Source organism: Natator depressus, chromosome 7 (genome assembly GCF_965152275.1).
Source record: "Natator depressus isolate rNatDep1 chromosome 7, rNatDep2.hap1, whole genome shotgun sequence".
Classification (NCBI taxonomy): domain Eukaryota; kingdom Metazoa; phylum Chordata; order Testudines; family Cheloniidae; genus Natator; species Natator depressus.
Window position 1 is genome coordinate 50,916,605 of NC_134240.1, and position 15,968 is coordinate 50,932,572.

Genomic DNA, 15,968 nt, shown 5'->3' on the forward strand with positions numbered 1-15,968 from the left:
ACAGTAGTCTAAAGCAGTGGTTCTCAAAGCTAGTCCGCCACTTGTTCAGGGAAAGCCCCTGGCGGGCCGGGCCGGTTTGTTTACTTGCTGTGTCTGTGGGTTTGGCCGCTCACAGCTCCCACTGGGGAAGCAGCGCGGGCCGAGGGAACCACGATCGGCCGAACCTGCGGACGCGGCAGGTAAACAAAGTGACTCGGCCTGCCAGGGGCTTTCCCTGAACAAGCGGTGGACTGGCTTTGAGAACCACTGGGCTAAAGCATCTCCAATCGGTATTCCATTGAATACATTTTGAGCTTTACCAGTTAATTCTGCAATCAGGGTAGGAACTCTCTTATTACCAGGGAAAGCATCTATTACACACAGCTTTTCGAAGGTAGTCAGATATTCAGCAATAGTGTCCTCCTCACTATATGCATGACGTAAGTGCTCCCATTTGTGGATTTTTGGAGTGATGGCAGTTGGTGGTTCTGGTTCTGCTGCTCTAGCAGGTCCAGTTGGCGTTTTCTCTCTCTCTTTTTCTCCTACAGCTCTTCTGTGTGCACCGTCCTCTCTGACCCTGCCCTGGGCCAGCTGCCCCAAGACTGGGAAACTCCTCGCCGCCCCCGCTGTATCCTGACACGCCGCCCCGGCCGCCCCACCCGGGCCGCAGGCTGGGGCGGGGCCGGGAGGCCGCCCCCTGGGGCTGCCTGGCGGAACCGGTCGGCACCGCTACGCGAGGGGCGGGCTTTGCCCTGGCTCCCGAGATCTGGCTGTTCCTGCGCCAGACCAGCTCCCCGCGCGCGGTAGTCGCTGCTGTGACGTTTGTGGTTACTATGGGAATGCCATTGCGTGCTGTATGATTGGCCGGCAGGGTGGAGGGACACGTCTGCCGCTCGGATTGGTCAGGAGCCCCGGCCTAGGTTTCCCCCGCCTGAGGGGCGCGGCGGAGCCGGACAGGTGTTGAGGCCGGTGGATGAGCGCGGGCTGGGCCGGGAAAGGAGCTGGGTAGACGGTCGGGCAAGGGGCGGAGCCGGGAAAGGGGGCGGGGCGGGCCCTGCCCCCGCGCGCCGGCCTGACGTGGCGGTTCCCCTCCCCACACAGGGCGATGAAGGCGCTCATCCTGGTGGGTGGCTACGGCACCCGGCTGCGGCCGCTGACACTCAGCACCCCGAAGCCGCTGGTGGAGTTCTGCAACAAGCCCATGTTGCTGCACCAGCTGGAGGCTCTGCGCCAGGTAGGGTCGGGCCCCGAACCCCGCCCGCGGCGGCTCCCAAGCCCCCGCCGCTGACGCGCTTTCCCTTTCCCTGGCAGGCGGGCGTCGATCACGTGATCCTGGCTGTCAGCTACATGTCGGAGGTGCTGGAGGGGGCGATGCGGGAGCAGGAGCAGCGGGTGAGACCGGGCCGCGGGGAGCCATGTGGAAGGGTTGGAGGGCGGGGTGCGGCTATGTGGAAGGGGCGGAGGGTTGGGAGCATGGGGGGGACAGGGGAAACCATCTGGGGAGGTGGGGGGTTGGGCAGAGCAGGGTGCCATCGGGGATATTTGGGGGGGCAGGAAATGGCCGTTAGTGCAGTGCATCCTCCTGACCCTGGATTCTTTTACCTTTCTCAGCTGGGCATTCGCATCTCCCTGTCTCATGAGAAGGAGCCATTGGGCACAGGTGAGTCTGTGCCCATCCCACATGCTCAGTGGGGCCCCCTTCAGGGTCAGCTGAGGGGCCCGACTACCTGCTCATGCGGTTTACAGGGATGGAGTGAGGCTTCTCATCCCAACGCCACTCGCTTGCATAAAACTGAAGCTAAATGGCTAGCTCAGCGCAGGGTGGAGCCAGTGCCTGCTGGCAGCTGTTGTATCCACTCTGGGGAGCAGTGGGTGGCCTTGCCCCCGCCAACTCTCTCTGAGCCATATTCCCTCCACAGCGGGGCCCCTGGCGCTGGCCCGGGAGCTGCTGACTGAGAGCTTGGAGCCTTTCTTCGTCCTTAATAGCGATGTGATCTGCGACTTCCCCTTCACAGACATGGTGCGCTTCCACAAGCACCACGGCAAGGAGGGCTCCATCGTGGTGAGTGCCCAGGGCTGACTCCTGGGGGTCGGAACAGGACTGGCTCCTGCCACCCCCTACTGACTTGGCGTACCAGGCTGCACTTGTTCCTGGACTTTTAGGGGCACAGCCAGGAGTTCTGGAACCTGTGTAAAAATGGGGGGCCATGCCCCGTGCCCCTCCCACCCTAGCCTGGCTTGAAGCTGGAGCCGGGCCGGGATAAGAGCTGCCCGGGCCGGGATAAGAGCTGCCCGGGCTGCTGTGGGGAGTCCCAGGACCCTCCACCTGCCAAGAGCAGCCCCCAGCCTGTGTTCTCACCCTGGAGGTGCGCCACCCAGACCAGGTGGAGGGTCTGGGGTTCCCCACAGTTGCCCAGGCTCCCTGTGCAGCTATTACCATGGCCTGGCTCTGGCTTCTGGCCTGGCCAGGGGGCAGGGCCTCAGGAGGAAGAGGAGGAGCAGGGGCAGGGTTCCTTGTTGAAATGAGAGGGCTAGGGCTCACCTTGGCTCCCCACTGGGAAGAGGCTGGTGCTACTGGCAGGGGCAACGCTTTGTGGTGGGAGGACTGATCACATTATCAGCTCCCCAGGCATGAAGCACAGCCCTGCCACTGCCTCTATGACCCTCCCCCAGGGGCGGCTCCACCAATGTTTGGGGCTGGGTCTCTCCCCCTGCCCCGCCTGCCGCCCCCACGTGCCTTCTGCGGAGCATCCCCTGGCCCCGCCTGCCACCCCCATGCACCTCCCCCGAGTGTCCCTGTCTGTTCTGGGCAGCGGGCTGCTGCTCTGCACTACGCTCCCTTGCTGGCAGCTGCCACAGCCGACGTACAAGGGAGCGGCACTGGGGGCAGGCTGAGACAGTTGCTGCACCGGAGGAGGCGCATGGCAGCCCCACTCCTCCCTCCTGGCAGGCAACTCTGGGGTGGGGGTGGGGGGCTTATCTTGGCTGGACCTCCTGAGCAGCAGCCTGCAGGAGTTTGGGTGAGTATTGGGCTGGGGAGGGGGTCCCTCCTCCCCCGGAGCTCACTGCTGACAGTGGGGAGAGGGTTGGGGGGAGTCCTCTCTGGCCCCCAGCCCCTGGGCAGCCTGCCTGCTGCACCCCAAACTCCTCATCCCTGGCCCAGCCCCATGCCCCTCCCACACCCCAACCCTCTGTCCCAGCCCAGAGCCTACACCCACCGCCCAAACCCCCTCCTGCACCCAGCACCCCAAACCTCCTCCTGCACTCGAACCTCCTGCCCGAGCCCAGACTCTGCCCCCAGCAGCCAAACTCCATCCTAGAGCCCACACTCCTCCCGCACCCAAACTTCTTCCCAGACCCTTAGGCAGGTGTGTGTGGGGGGTGGGGACGGACTTGGACCTGTTCTGGGCACCACCAAAAATTATACAAACCAGCAGCCCCTACCCCCCCCGTTCTGGCCCCCCTGAGTACAGCTGGCAGAAATGGGCCTACTGGCTGTGCAGTCCTGGCCAAGTCCTTTCCCTGTGCCTCAGTTTCCCTGCCTGTAAAAAGGGGAAACAGTCCTGGCCAATGTAGTGACTGGCCTGGCAGAGCCCACCTGGCCTTCCCTCAGTCATCCCACAGGGAGGTGCTTTGCGGTGACTTTGCCTTACAGGTGACAAAGGTGGAGGAGCCCTCCAAGTACGGGGTGGTGGTGTGTGAAGCCGAGACAGGACGCATCCACCGCTTTGTGGAGAAACCCCAGGTGTTCGTCTCAAATAAGATAAATGCCGGCATGTACATCTTCAACCCCAGTCTCCTGCACAGGATCCAGGTAGGGAGCTGGTCACCTGTGGGCCCAGCCTTCAGAAAGGAGAGCAATGGCTGGGGGTGGGAGGGAGGGATGCATGTCTCCTGGTCCGCACCCCCTCCCTCCCTGGGTTTGTGTGCATGTGTAGCAGAGGGCAGATGGAGGCTGAGTGTTGGGCTGGGGTTTTTCTAGGAGACAGAGGAGGCTGTGGAAGGGGAGGGGTTCCCAGCAGTTGGGGCACTGAAACAGATCAGGTGGAGCCTGGGGGCATGGAAGCAGAGACCAGACCCAGCCAGGAGCTCTCATGACCACCTGGAATCTCTAGGCTGCATGTAGGTTTAACAGCCAGGTGCTTGGAGGGCATTGTGGGAACTGGGAGGCTGTGCACTCCGGGTTAATGGGAGCACCAGGCTGGAGGAGATGCCCCTGACTGGGCGCTGTGTGTCTGTCTGCAGCTGCGGCCCACCTCCATAGAGAAGGAGATCTTCCCGGTGATGGCTCAGGATGGGGAACTCTATGCCATGGAGCTGCAGGGTAAGGGACCCCGCTGAGACCCCTTCCCAGCCCCAGAGTAAAGGAGACATCCATCTCCCCGCCCTCTGCTCTGCCTTGGGAAACAGTCCTGGCCCTCCCCCTCTCTGCCCCAGCACAAAGGAAACCTCCTGCCCCAAGTCTGTGTGCCTCTTGTGCCAGTGGCATCAAGTGGGTATATGAGCTGCCTCCTCTGGGCCAATCCAGGAGGATGGGGGGAATCTCCTGTGCTTGTTGTGGGGGCTTGACCTGGCCCTGTTGCCCTTCCTGTAGGCTGTGAGTGCTGCTCTGTCCCTACAGGCTTCTGGATGGACATCGGGCAGCCCAAGGACTTTCTGACGGGCATGTGCATGTTCCTGCAGTCGCTGAGGGTCCAGCACCCAGAGAGGCTGCATGCGGGCCCTGGCTTCGTGGGGAACGTGCTGGTGGTGAGTATCTGTGCTCTTCCGCCTAGCGGTGTGCTTGGGATGCTGCTTCCATCCTGACATGGGTGGGTGTAGACCCACCCACAGTGTGACACCCATGGTGGGCTTGCAGTACCCCGGTCACCCTGCTGCTCGCCTTCCCCCCGTTCCCCGGGAGCTGAGCTGGTTTGTGTGGCTTCTGATGGTAGGGCTCTGTAACTGGCCGTGGGCTTTGGCTTACTGAGCTCTGCTGCAGTATGCTAGGAAATTCAGACCCAGGACACTAACTGGCACTGGCCTCCAACCTGTGCACCCCATGTGGGACCCCAGCAGGCCTGCTATGGCCAGCCCAGCCCGGTCCCTCATCCCACTGGGGCCCTCCCAGATGGGGAGTGTGGGCTGCCTGGGCCCTGTCTGAGGAAACTGAGACAGGGCCCTTGCTGTCCTGACACCAGCCTGAGCTAGTCCTGGCCAGGGGTCATCTAGGCTCAGGCTTTCCAGCCCAAGGAAAGGGGCTGGCTGTAATTCTCTCCCTTGGGCAGTGCCCGGGGCCAGCCCACAGGGAGGGAGTGAAAAGAACAGAACAGAAGAATGGCCACACTGGGTCAGACCAAAGGTCCAGCTAGCCCAGTGTCCTGTCTTCTGACAAGGGCCAATGCCAGGTGCTTCAGAGGGGGTGAGCAGAAAAGGGCCATTATCAAGTGATCCATCCCTGGTGTCCAGTCCCAGCTTCCGGCAATCAGAGGCTAGGGACACCTGGTGCTTGGGTTGCATCACGGCTTGGGTTGCATCTCTTGGCTAATAGCCACTGATGGACTGATCCTCCAAGAACTGATCTCATTCTTTTTTTGAACCCAGTTATAGTTTTGGCCTTGCCAGGGGATGTTGTGAATGAGTTTCCCAGGTTGACTGTGCATTGTGTGAAGAATGTTTGTTTTAAACCTGCTGTCTTATTAATTTCATTGGGTGACCCCTGGTTCTTGTGTTATGTGAAGGGGTAAATAACACTTCCCTATTCACCTTTTTCCACACCAGCCATGATTTTATAAACCTCCATCATATCATCCCTTGGGGTCTCTTTTGCAAGCTGATCCATCCCAGTCTTTTTAATCTCCGCTCCTATGGAAGCTGTTCCATACCCCTAATCATTTTTGTTGCCCTTCTCTGAACCTTTTCCAATTCTAATATATCTTTTTTGAGATGGGGCAACCAGAATACGCACATTGTTCAAAGTGTGGGCATACCATGGCTTCATATAGTGGCATTATAATATTTTCTGACTTATTATCTATCCCTTTCCTAATGATTCCCAACATTCTGTATGCTTTCTTGACTGCTGCTGCACATTGAGTGGATGTTTTCAGAGAACTATCCACAGTGACTCCAACATCTTTGAGTGGGAACAGCTAACATAGACCCCATTATTTTGCACGTATAGTTGGGATTAAGTTTTCCAATGTGCATTACTTCGCATTTATCAACATTTAATTTCATCTGCCATTTTGTTGCCCAGACACCCAGTTGTATGAGATCCCTTTGTAACTCTTCGCAGACTGCTTTGGACTTAAATAATTTTGCATCAGCTACAAACTTTGCCACCTCACTGTTTACCCCTTTTCCAGATCATTTACTAATCTATTGAACAGCACTGGTCCCAGTACAGATCCCTGGAGGACCCTGCTATTTACGTCTGCCCACTCTGAAAACTGATCATTAATTCATACTCTTTGTTTTCTGTTAACTAATTACTGATCAATGCGGACCTTCCCTCTTATTCCATGACAGCTTACTTTGCTTAAGAAAGCAAGTCCAAGTACACGTACATGATATCAACTGGATCACCCTTCTCCACATGTTTGTTGGCCCCCTCAAAGAATTCTAATAGATTGGTGAGGCATGATTTCCCTTTACAAAAGCAATGTTGACTCTTCCCCAACAAATCGTGTTCATCTATGTGTCTGAATTCTTCCTTTACTGTAGTTTCAATCAATTTACCAGATACCGAAGTCAGGCTTACCAGCCTGTAATTGCTGGGATCACCTCTGGAGCATTTTAAAAAAAAAAAAATTGGTATTACATTAGTTATCTGGTACGGAGGCTGATTTAAGTGATAGGTTACATACCACCATTTGTAGTTCTGCAGTTTCATATTTGAGTTCCTTCAGAACTCCTGGGGAATAACATTTGGTCCTAGTGACTTATTACTGTTTAATTTATCACTTTGTTCCAAAACCTTCTCTATTGTCACCTCAATCTGGGACCATTCTTCAGATTTGTCACTTAAAAAGAACGATTCAGGTGAGGGGAATCTCCTTCACACCCTCTGCAGCGAACACTGATGCAAAGAATTAATTTTGTTCTCCATAATGGCCTTGTCTTCTTTGAGTGTTCCTTTGGCACCTTGATGGCCTAGTGGCCCCATTGATTGTTTGGAAGGCTTCCTGATTCTGATGAGCTTAAAGGATTTTTTACTGGCAGTTCTTCTCTTTTGCTAATTGCTCTTCAAATTCTTTCTTCAGCTGTCTCATTCATTCCTTCCTTCCTTCTTAAGCCCCTGGCATTGGCCACTGTTGACAGACAGGATATTGGGCTAAATGAAGTGTTGGTCTGATTCAGTATGGCCATTCTTATGTTAATTATACTTTTACACTTCACTTGCCAGAGGTTAGGCTCCTATTTTCCTCAGTAAGATGTGACTTGTAATTTATAAAGCCTGCCTTTTATCTCTCACCACCTCTTTTACTCTGCTGGTTCGTCATGTCGCATTTATTTTTGTTCCTCTTACTATTTTTTTTTATTTGTGGTGTAGGTTTAAGCCTCTATTATGGTAGTTTAAAAAGTTTCCATGTAGTTTGCAGGCATTTCACTAATGTGACTGTTAGTTTTAATTTCTGTTTTAACTAGCTTCCTCATTTTTGTGTAGTTCCCCTTTTTTTAAGTTAAATGCTACTATGATGAGTTCCTTTGGTATTCCCTCCACCCCCCAGATGTTAAATTTAATTACATTATGGACGCTATCACCAAGCAGTTCAACTATATTCGCTTCTAATATCTATCAGCATTTCATAATCACTGTCTCTATTCTGGTCAGGTGGTCAGTAGTATATTTCCTACTGCTATACTCTTATTATTCAAGCATGGAATTTCTATCCACAGCAATTCTGTGGTGCTGTTTGATTCATTTAAGATATTTACAAGTTTCACTCTGTTTTTTCACACTCCCCCACTAGCACGACCTACTCGGTTGTTACAACATCTATAGCATGCTGGTTTTACCATCTCCCATTGATTATAATCATTTAACACCAGGCACTCAAGTTCTCCCATCTTAGTATTTAGACTTCTTGCATTTGTATATAAGTGCATAAAAAAACTGGTCAATGTTTAGTTGTCTGCCTTCATGTGATATAATTGAATGGGACTCTTTCATTTGACTGTTTCTCTTCAGTTCCTACTTGCATTTTATCAATTTTTGTCCTTGCCTCTTTACTAGGACATAGAGAATCCCCATTAATAGATCCTCCCCTAAGGGATGTCTGCCCAAACCATGCACTCCTCTGCACCTGTCAGCTTTCCCCCAGCCCTTAGATTAAAAACTCCTTTGCAACCTTTTTAATTTGACATGCCAGCAGTCTGGTTCTGTTTGGGTGAGGTGGAGCCCCTCCCTCCGGTATTGGCTCCTTCTTTCCCTAATAAACCTAAGCCCCTCTTCCTAACACCATTGTCTGATCCACGCAATGAGACCTGCCTGTCTGGCACTGCACATGGAATTGGAAGCATTTCAGTGTAATAGAGCACTTCCATTTTCCTGGACTCTAGCCTCTTACCTAGCAGCCTACATTTGGCCTCCAGGACCTCCCCTGCCTTGCCCTATGGCACTGGTACCTACATGTACCATGACCACTGGCCCCTCCCCAGCACTGCACATACATCTGTCTAGATGTCTTGAGAGCTGCACCTTTGCACCTGGCAGGTAATTCACCATGTGGTTCTCACAAACTGAGCTGGTTTTATAATAATTGAATCCCCCATTACTATTACCTGTCTCTTCCTAGTTAGTGGGGTCTCTCCCCTGGAAGGGTGTCCTCAGTGTGAGATGAGGGTCCCAATTAAGGGTCTATTGCCTTTTGCTCCAGCTTGATGTTCTTTCCCTGAGACCTTCATCCTCCTCCGCAGCCCCGAGGCTGTCAGGCCAGGGGTGGGCCCGCTCTGCTGTGTCCCATAAAGTCTAGTCGTTGTAACGTTGTGTCTCCCTTAGCTCTGTCAGTTCAGCCACTCTAGTCTCTGAGGGCCAGGAGCTGCCTGCAGCCACATGTCTATGAGGCAGGTAATCATCCATGCTGTATTCAGTGCAATAAACTGGAGAGACCCTGCTCTGCTCCTGGACTTGTACTCTTGCCTGCAGTATTTGTACTCTTGGAGCCTGTGGTGGGGGAAGGGATAGTTTCTTGGCCTAACTTTAGGGAATAGAAAGTATATCTGGCTCTCTCGCTCACTCTCTAACCTCCTCTCTCACTAGTTCCGCTTGTTGCTTTGGAGCTGTCTTTTCAACCCTTGTCTACATGAGTAGCTCTGCCCGCTGGTTAACAGTTCACAGGTTAACAGTTAGGGATTGAAGCTCTCAGCTAGCCTCAGCACATGGCCCCCAACCAGCCCACACGATACATTTCAGTCAAACAGGCCCACAGCAAGCACATGCCGTACTCATCCCAAGGGTCGGGCAGAGCTCTGTGGAGTGCTACAAACCTGGGGTTTGCAGACAGCCTCGCTGGCTGAGCAGGTCCCAGAAAGGTGAGGGCTGTGCTGTCACGGGGGTCCTGAGGAGGCCTCTGACCTACAGCACTTTGAGTACAGCTGAGCACTGCAGCTCCCCCCGAAGCAGTCTGCATGGGCTGAGTGAGGTGGGCTGGCCCCTTCTGCAGGCACAGGCCATTGCAAGCATTTGTAACAGCACTTCCTTTAGAGGGAATGTGGCTAGGGGCAGCTATCCCCTCCCATGCAGGACTGTGCCAAGGCATGGTTCTGTAGGGACAGGATGACCCTGGGATTGCCTAGAGGGGAGCCTGGGGTAGAGACTCCCCTCTCTCTCTTGCCTGCCTGTAACAGAGCTCAGCAACTGACCTGAGAAGCAGGCCCTCGCTGGGCTACCAGGTCTGGCATCTATGTCTAAGTACTGGTAGGCTCAGCATTCGGGGGGGGGGGGGGGGGTGCTGGCAGGCTCTCATCTCTGTGGGGGAGCTATGGGGCCTCCTTCACCAAAGTGGGCTGGTATCTCCTAGCACAGGGCTGCCTTGAGCCAGGGAACTCCCTGCTGCTGGGTGAGGGTCCCCTATGCTGACAGAGAATCAGCCAGGACTTGGGTCCATGACTTTCCTTGCTTACCCATCTGCTCTGTTCTGAAAGGGCAGCTCCTCCAGCTAGCCATGCTAGGCCGTGGCCAGATACCCCTAGCACCATGAGGGCTGGAGCAGTAGGGATTGGTGCTAGGGCAGGTAGCTGCCCTTGTAGCGTAGGCCCACACCCACCTCGCTCTTCCTTTCCAGGACCCAAGTGCTCAGATTGGTGAGAACTGCACAATTGGCCCCAATGTCACCATTGGGGCTGGGGTGGTGGTGGAGGATGGGGTACGGATCAAGCGCTGTACCATCCTGAAAGGCTCCCGTATCCGCTCCCACTCCTGGCTAGAGTCCTGCATTGTTGGCTGGCTGTCGTCTGTGGGTCAGTGGGTGAGTTACCTGGCAGGCTGGCACATGCCTGCAGCAGGGCCCAACACAGGGGGGCTGGCTGTGTGTTTATCATAGACACTTGCTGGTTAGTTGGCTACACATGGCTGCTGGTGCTCCCTGGTGAGTCATGGCTGTGACCATTTTCTTTTGGGGGGCACTGGAGGGGGCCATGCCTGGCTGGCTTGGGGGTGCTAAGGCACAGTCCCTTTCTGCAGAAGAACAGAGGTGACAGCTGGGGGCAAGGATACAAACTCCAGCTCTGGGGTGGAAGTCTGGCTTTGGGGCAGGCTTGAGTTAGAGAGACCAGATCCCAGTTCATCCCTCCTCCTTGAGCAGGCAAGGGAGGGGCTTGACAGCTTGAAAGGGCCAGGCTGCTCCCAGCCCAGGGAAAGGTGGGGGTGGGGCCCGTCACTGCTCCTGGCTGCAGTGGTGGGTGTCCCATCTCTCCTCCAGCCTAGGGCTTGTTGTGGGGGGAGGGACCCAAGCAGGAGCCAGGAAAGGCAGCTCAGTGTTGGGTGAATGAAGCACTGGGCAAGTCTACCCATGTACCCACACCGTGGGAGACATGCTGCCTCTGGGGCAGGGCTGCTGCAACTATGCTACCACCCTGCCAGCTCGGCCTTTGGGGAAGCATGTGGTGGGGACTGGCTGACAGGCGGCCTGTCTCGGTTAGGTGCGGATGGAGAACGTGACAGTGCTGGGTGAGGACGTCATCGTCAATGATGAGCTCTATCTCAACGGGGCCAATGTGCTGCCGCACAAGTCCATCGCCGAGTCGGTGCCGGAACCACGCATCATCATGTAGCTGCTGGGCCAGGCCTGCTACTGAACTGTTAACACTTTGTTTCCTGGAGCAGAGCCCTACATGCAGGGGTGGGTACTGGAGCTGGCTCTGCTGGCACAGCATCTCTGCCAGAATGCCTAGGAGGGATTCACAGCAGGGAGCAGCACTAGGCCCTCATGGGCTGCTGGGCTCTGAGGAGCTAGGGGCTAATGGGGGTTTGTGGCCATGGGGCTGCTGTCAGGGGGGCAGCAGGGGGAAGAGCTTGATCCTGTAGCAGTAGAAAGTGTTCAGGGAAAGTAGGGGGCCACAGCTGCAACATGCCTGTGCTGGTAGGAGCCAGGTGTGCCGCTGAGGGCCAGGTATACAGGGTCCTACCCAATACAATTACACTGTCTAAAAGTGCTGAATGCCCGTGTGTCACCTTTGTGCCATGGCTGGTTCTGTGGCCCCTGCCCACCCCATTTGGGTTGGGGCTGGCACAGCCTTACTTTCCATACCACTCCTGTGTGTCTCTATCCCCCTGAGGCAGCTGGGGGCTTGCCCCCTGCTGAGACACAGCTGCTTCTAGATCCCCAACCCTTTCATTCCCATCTGCCACACACACAAGTTGCCATCACATAAAGAAGAATAATTTAATACTCCCATGCAGGGAAGTGACCCTGGCTGGGGCAGGTAACACAGCACCCAATGCACAGTACTGAGCAATCCCACAGGGCTGGTCACAAATCACACACCACTGCTAGTCCCACCCCACCTGCAGCAGAGCTCAAGCATTAGCCTCACCACCAGCTGAGACCCAGGCCAAGGCTCCTGCACAAACCAGCAGGGATCCCCAACCCTGCTGCCAGCTAGCACATCCTCCAGCAGCTGCAGGGTGAGGTGCCACCTACTTCGCCCCCACCAGGCTGAAGCTGGGGGACTGCAGGCTGCCAGATCCCAGCCAATTACAGCCCAGCAGAGAACTCAGCCACCAGGCCTAGACCAAGCCAGCTGTGAACAGCCTCTGCTCTTTGTCTAGCTTAGCACAGAAGCAGTAGCTCTCCTCAGTCTGGCTGCCTGGTACCTAGAGCTGGGGCCAAAGCATGCCACACCCCCAGCAAAGGGAAGCTGGTAGTGGCTCACACATGAACAAAGGCTCCATAGCAAATGGCAACAGCAGCAGGACAGGCCCTGGGGGCAGCCAGGCTCCAGCAGGCTGTGGTGGTGAGTACATGCTGGCATTAGCCTCACCAGGGAAAGGCAGCGCCCCTCAGCCCTTACTGTATTAGGCCTCCCCACACCTGCTGAACGAGCCAAGCCCAGCCTTGGCTCAGACAGGGCAAGAGCAGCACCTCCACCATCTGCTGGTGACCCTCACCCTCGTGAGCAAGGGGGCTGGGCCATGGAAGCGCCCACAACTAACCAGAGCTGGGCCACCTCCTACTGGAGGCTGAGGGAAAGGAGCCTCTGGAACCTGCAGGACCAGTCCAGGCCCCCTGCTACGAGCTGACCGGCTTGATGAAGTCATCCACACCTGTGATGGTGGCCTTGCAGAAAAAGCAGTCCTTGTTGTTCATCAGGTGCTGGTTGATGCATGCTCTGAAAAGACAAAGCTTGTACCATGAGGGGTTGTGCCCAGCCCTGCACACCAAGGCAAAGCTCTTCCCTTGAGCAATGGAGCCCATGGCTGCACCCCTGCTCTGTCACCCTGCAGCGAGGTCTGGAGCCCAAGTGCGGTGAGGGATGGGGCCTGGCCCTCTCACTGGGGAGCCCCTCCAACCACATGCAAACATGTCCAAGAGCTTCCATGGAGCATGAGCCAGGTCTTTGGGCTCCAGACGCAGGCGGTCTTTGCCAGGGGAGGGGTTCAAGGGGAGCGGAGAAGCATTGCTCTCCCTGGCTCCTATCCTGTGGGGCTGAGCAGACTCCCTTGTTCCTGGCCCCCAGTAGGGAGGGAAGGGGCAGAGGGCGGCCGCAGTTACTCACTTGCAGGACTTGTGGGAGCATGGCCTGAAGATGGCCGAGATGGGGTGTGCGTAGCAGATGGGGCACAGGTCCTCCTCGCTGGTTGGCTGCAAAGACAATCACCCGGCCTGAAGTTAGCAGCTGAAGGCACCCACACACTCCCTAGGGCTCCCTCCTGCCAGATAGCAGCACTGGGGGTGCTGCACCAAGTGGCCTGAGCCCAGCACTCCTGTCCCTTGTAGCCCAGGCTGGCAGCTGCCCCGGGGTTGCTCAGGCTGGCAGCCTGTGCAGCACCCTGGGGCCATGTTCAGCTCAGCTAGCATAGCAGGGATTTAATCCTGGAGAGACTCAGACTGCCTGGGGACTCCCAATCGCACCTCACACCCCAGGTTTGGCCAAGGGAGCCTCTGCCCTGAGGAGTTTTCCCAGCCAGCCCTCACCCCGACACGCCCACTATGCGGCAGGGCAGCAGCCCTGCACCCTGTGTAGCCATCTCCCAGTGGTTCCAGCTGCCAAGCACAGAGAAGTAGGTGCATTTAGCATTCAGCAGAGTACTGGGTACACAGCTAGCTGGGCTGTGCAGTGGCCAAGCCAGGCAGCATGTGCAGAGCCAGCCCCACAGCTGCCCAGGCTGAACCCTCCCAAGTCACCAGTCCTGAGCTGACATGACTGGTTCCCCCACCTCCACCCCACAAGGCTGCTGGTGTCTGGACTGGGCAGGGGCTGGATGGATGGGACTCACCAGCGTGGAGGCAGCTGCCTGCTTTGACTCTTCACTCAGGTGGTTCAGCATCCGCTCTACCTTGGCCAGCTCCTCCAGGCTGATGTAGTCGGTGTCTGTGGAGGGAAGGGCTGAAGTGAAAGGGAAGAGAGCACCAGAACTGGCCCCAAAGGGGAGGGTGTTACTTGTGGGGCACACAGCACAGCTCTGTGCCTGACTTTGCACCAGGACACCCCACTGGCCCAGGAATGGTAAACTGCAGCCAAGTTGGCTGGACAGCACAGTGGCTCTGTGCAAGCTGCAGTGTCCCCCCCACAGGCAGAAACAGGACGAGCCGGAGGGGGTGTCCAGGATCCCGGCAGCATAGGAGACAAGCAGAGTGCTGGTCACGCCTCTCCCTCCCTGCAGGGCAAGGCCAGAGAGACGGGCACCTGTTCTCTTCCAGAAGCTGTGTCCATGCATTAGAGCCTGCCTGAAAGCCACTGGTGGGCAAGCAGCATTGACTGGGGTTTAGAGAGGGCACCGAGGGTCAGAGGGCCTGAAGGTGGCATCCAAGCAAGTAGGTTGGGCTGGGGGAGCTAGGGAGGACCAAGGTGGCAACAGGTCTAGGCCAGCAGGGATGTGAGGGGGCAGCTGCTGGTTCTGGGAGAGGCTGCAGTGTCAAGGCCCAGGGCAATGAAGGGGTGGTGTGGGGGGAGGGGGCACTCAAGCTGTGTGATGGGAGGCTGGGCAACCCTGACAAGACAAGAGAGGCTGGAGGTACACAGTGTTTGGGGGACCCTGCCATTTCCAAAGCAGGCAGGAAAAATTCCTCAAAGATTGTTTATTTTCTGCTACCTAGCAGCATCTGCTCTCGCTGCAGCTCATGGAGCTGGATCAGCACGCTGTGGCCATGCCTTCTCTGCTCCCGCTTGCTGCCAGAGGAATATTCCCAAGCGGTAAAACTGGAACAGCGTTAACAAATATTCCAGAAATAATGACATTATGTACATTGGACCAAGGAAGACAATCCTATGGTAACAATTCCACTTAGTATCTAACCCTGGCTCCTGAGCCATCCAGGGTGGGGAGAACTGTGGGAGACGCTGCTAGCAGAAAGGAAATTATTGCTACAAAATCTTCGATTCTCCCATAGTTCTGGCTGTCTGGGAAGTAGCAACCAGATATAGGGAGGGTTATGAAACAAAAGTTTGATAGAAAAGTACCCCCCGCCCCTTTTGTGAACTTGCTCAAAAGTCTGTACTATATCTGAGCCACTGCCTGCAGCATCATTCTGCCATAGGAGCCTCTTCAGAAGACAGAAGGCCCACCCCGTGGAGCTTAATGAAGATGTTAGCTGTAGACCAGGGGTCTCACACACGTGGCCTGCAGAGTTATTTCCTGTGGCCCGCCAAGCTCCCTGTGCCCCCCCGGAGTTATTTCCTGTGGCCCGCCAGACTCCCCTCCCCCTGCTTCCCCTCCCCCCAGCGCGCTGAGTCCCTGCTCCTCTGCCTACCTGCAGGCGCTTCCCGCTGCCAAACAGGTGTTTGGCAGCACTTAGCACTTTCTAGGAGGGAGGGAGGAGGAGCGGGGAGCCACGTGCTCAGGGGAGGAGGCGGAGAAGAGGTGGGGCAGGGGCAGGGATTTGGGGAAGGGGTTGGAATGGGGGCAGGGAAAAGGTGGGAACAGGTGGGGGCAGGGGCAGGGCCTCATGGAAGGGGTGAAGTGGGGGCGGGGCCGGGGGCAGCATTGGGGGAGGGAGGGTCAGTGATGCGGCCCTCAGGCCAATGTACAATTTCTCATGTGGCCCTCGTGCTTTGAGTTTGAGATCCCTGCTGTAGACCAAGTGGCCACTTTGTAAATTTCCAAAGCACTTGCTTATTTCTCCCATGAGGCTGCTAAGGATCTCATGGAGTGCACCTTGATCCCTTCTGGGACTGGAGCCTCTGAGGATTCAGGGTTCCACAATACATAGTGTGATCCACCTAACAATGGAGGACTTGGAAGCTCTGAGTCCCTGGCATTTCGAGTAGAAGGATGCAAATTAGGAGTCCGATCTTCTTGTGGATTCTGCACAGTTGAGAGATTTTCAAAGCTCTTCTGAAATTCC

At 56.0% G+C, this 15,968-nt stretch overlaps 2 protein-coding genes across 5 annotated transcripts in view; one reads left to right on the top strand and one right to left on the bottom strand.

The window, feature by feature from the left end:
- The first annotated feature begins 865 nt into the window (after positions 1 to 865).
- Positions 866 to 11,451, top strand: GMPPB (GDP-mannose pyrophosphorylase B). The gene is made up of 10 exons (XM_074958390.1): positions 866 to 936; positions 1,081 to 1,213; positions 1,291 to 1,371; positions 1,591 to 1,639; positions 1,899 to 2,041; positions 3,635 to 3,793; positions 4,225 to 4,303; positions 4,601 to 4,728; positions 10,248 to 10,430; positions 11,104 to 11,451. Exons 2-10 carry the CDS (start codon positions 1,085 to 1,087, stop codon positions 11,233 to 11,235), a joined length of 1,083 nt encoding a protein of 360 aa, XP_074814491.1. The 5' UTR covers positions 866 to 936; positions 1,081 to 1,084; the 3' UTR covers positions 11,236 to 11,451.
- Positions 7,179 to 15,968, bottom strand: part of RNF123 (ring finger protein 123) — a 159,734-nt gene continuing 150,944 nt past the window's right edge. For 2 of the 4 annotated variants that reach the window (XM_074958387.1, XM_074958386.1), the window contains exons 37-40: positions 13,901 to 13,995; positions 13,180 to 13,265; positions 12,728 to 12,792; positions 7,179 to 7,271 (exon numbers count right to left, since the gene is read on the bottom strand). In XM_074958387.1, the coding sequence (XP_074814488.1) occupies positions 7,207 to 7,271; positions 12,728 to 12,792; positions 13,180 to 13,265; positions 13,901 to 13,995 (311 nt within the window). In that variant the 3' untranslated portion in view covers positions 7,179 to 7,206. Of the gene's footprint in view, positions 7,272 to 11,617; positions 12,793 to 13,179; positions 13,266 to 13,900; positions 13,996 to 15,968 lie in introns of those variants that run through there. The other 2 variants (XR_012640259.1, XM_074958388.1) reach the window with 2 other exon arrangements.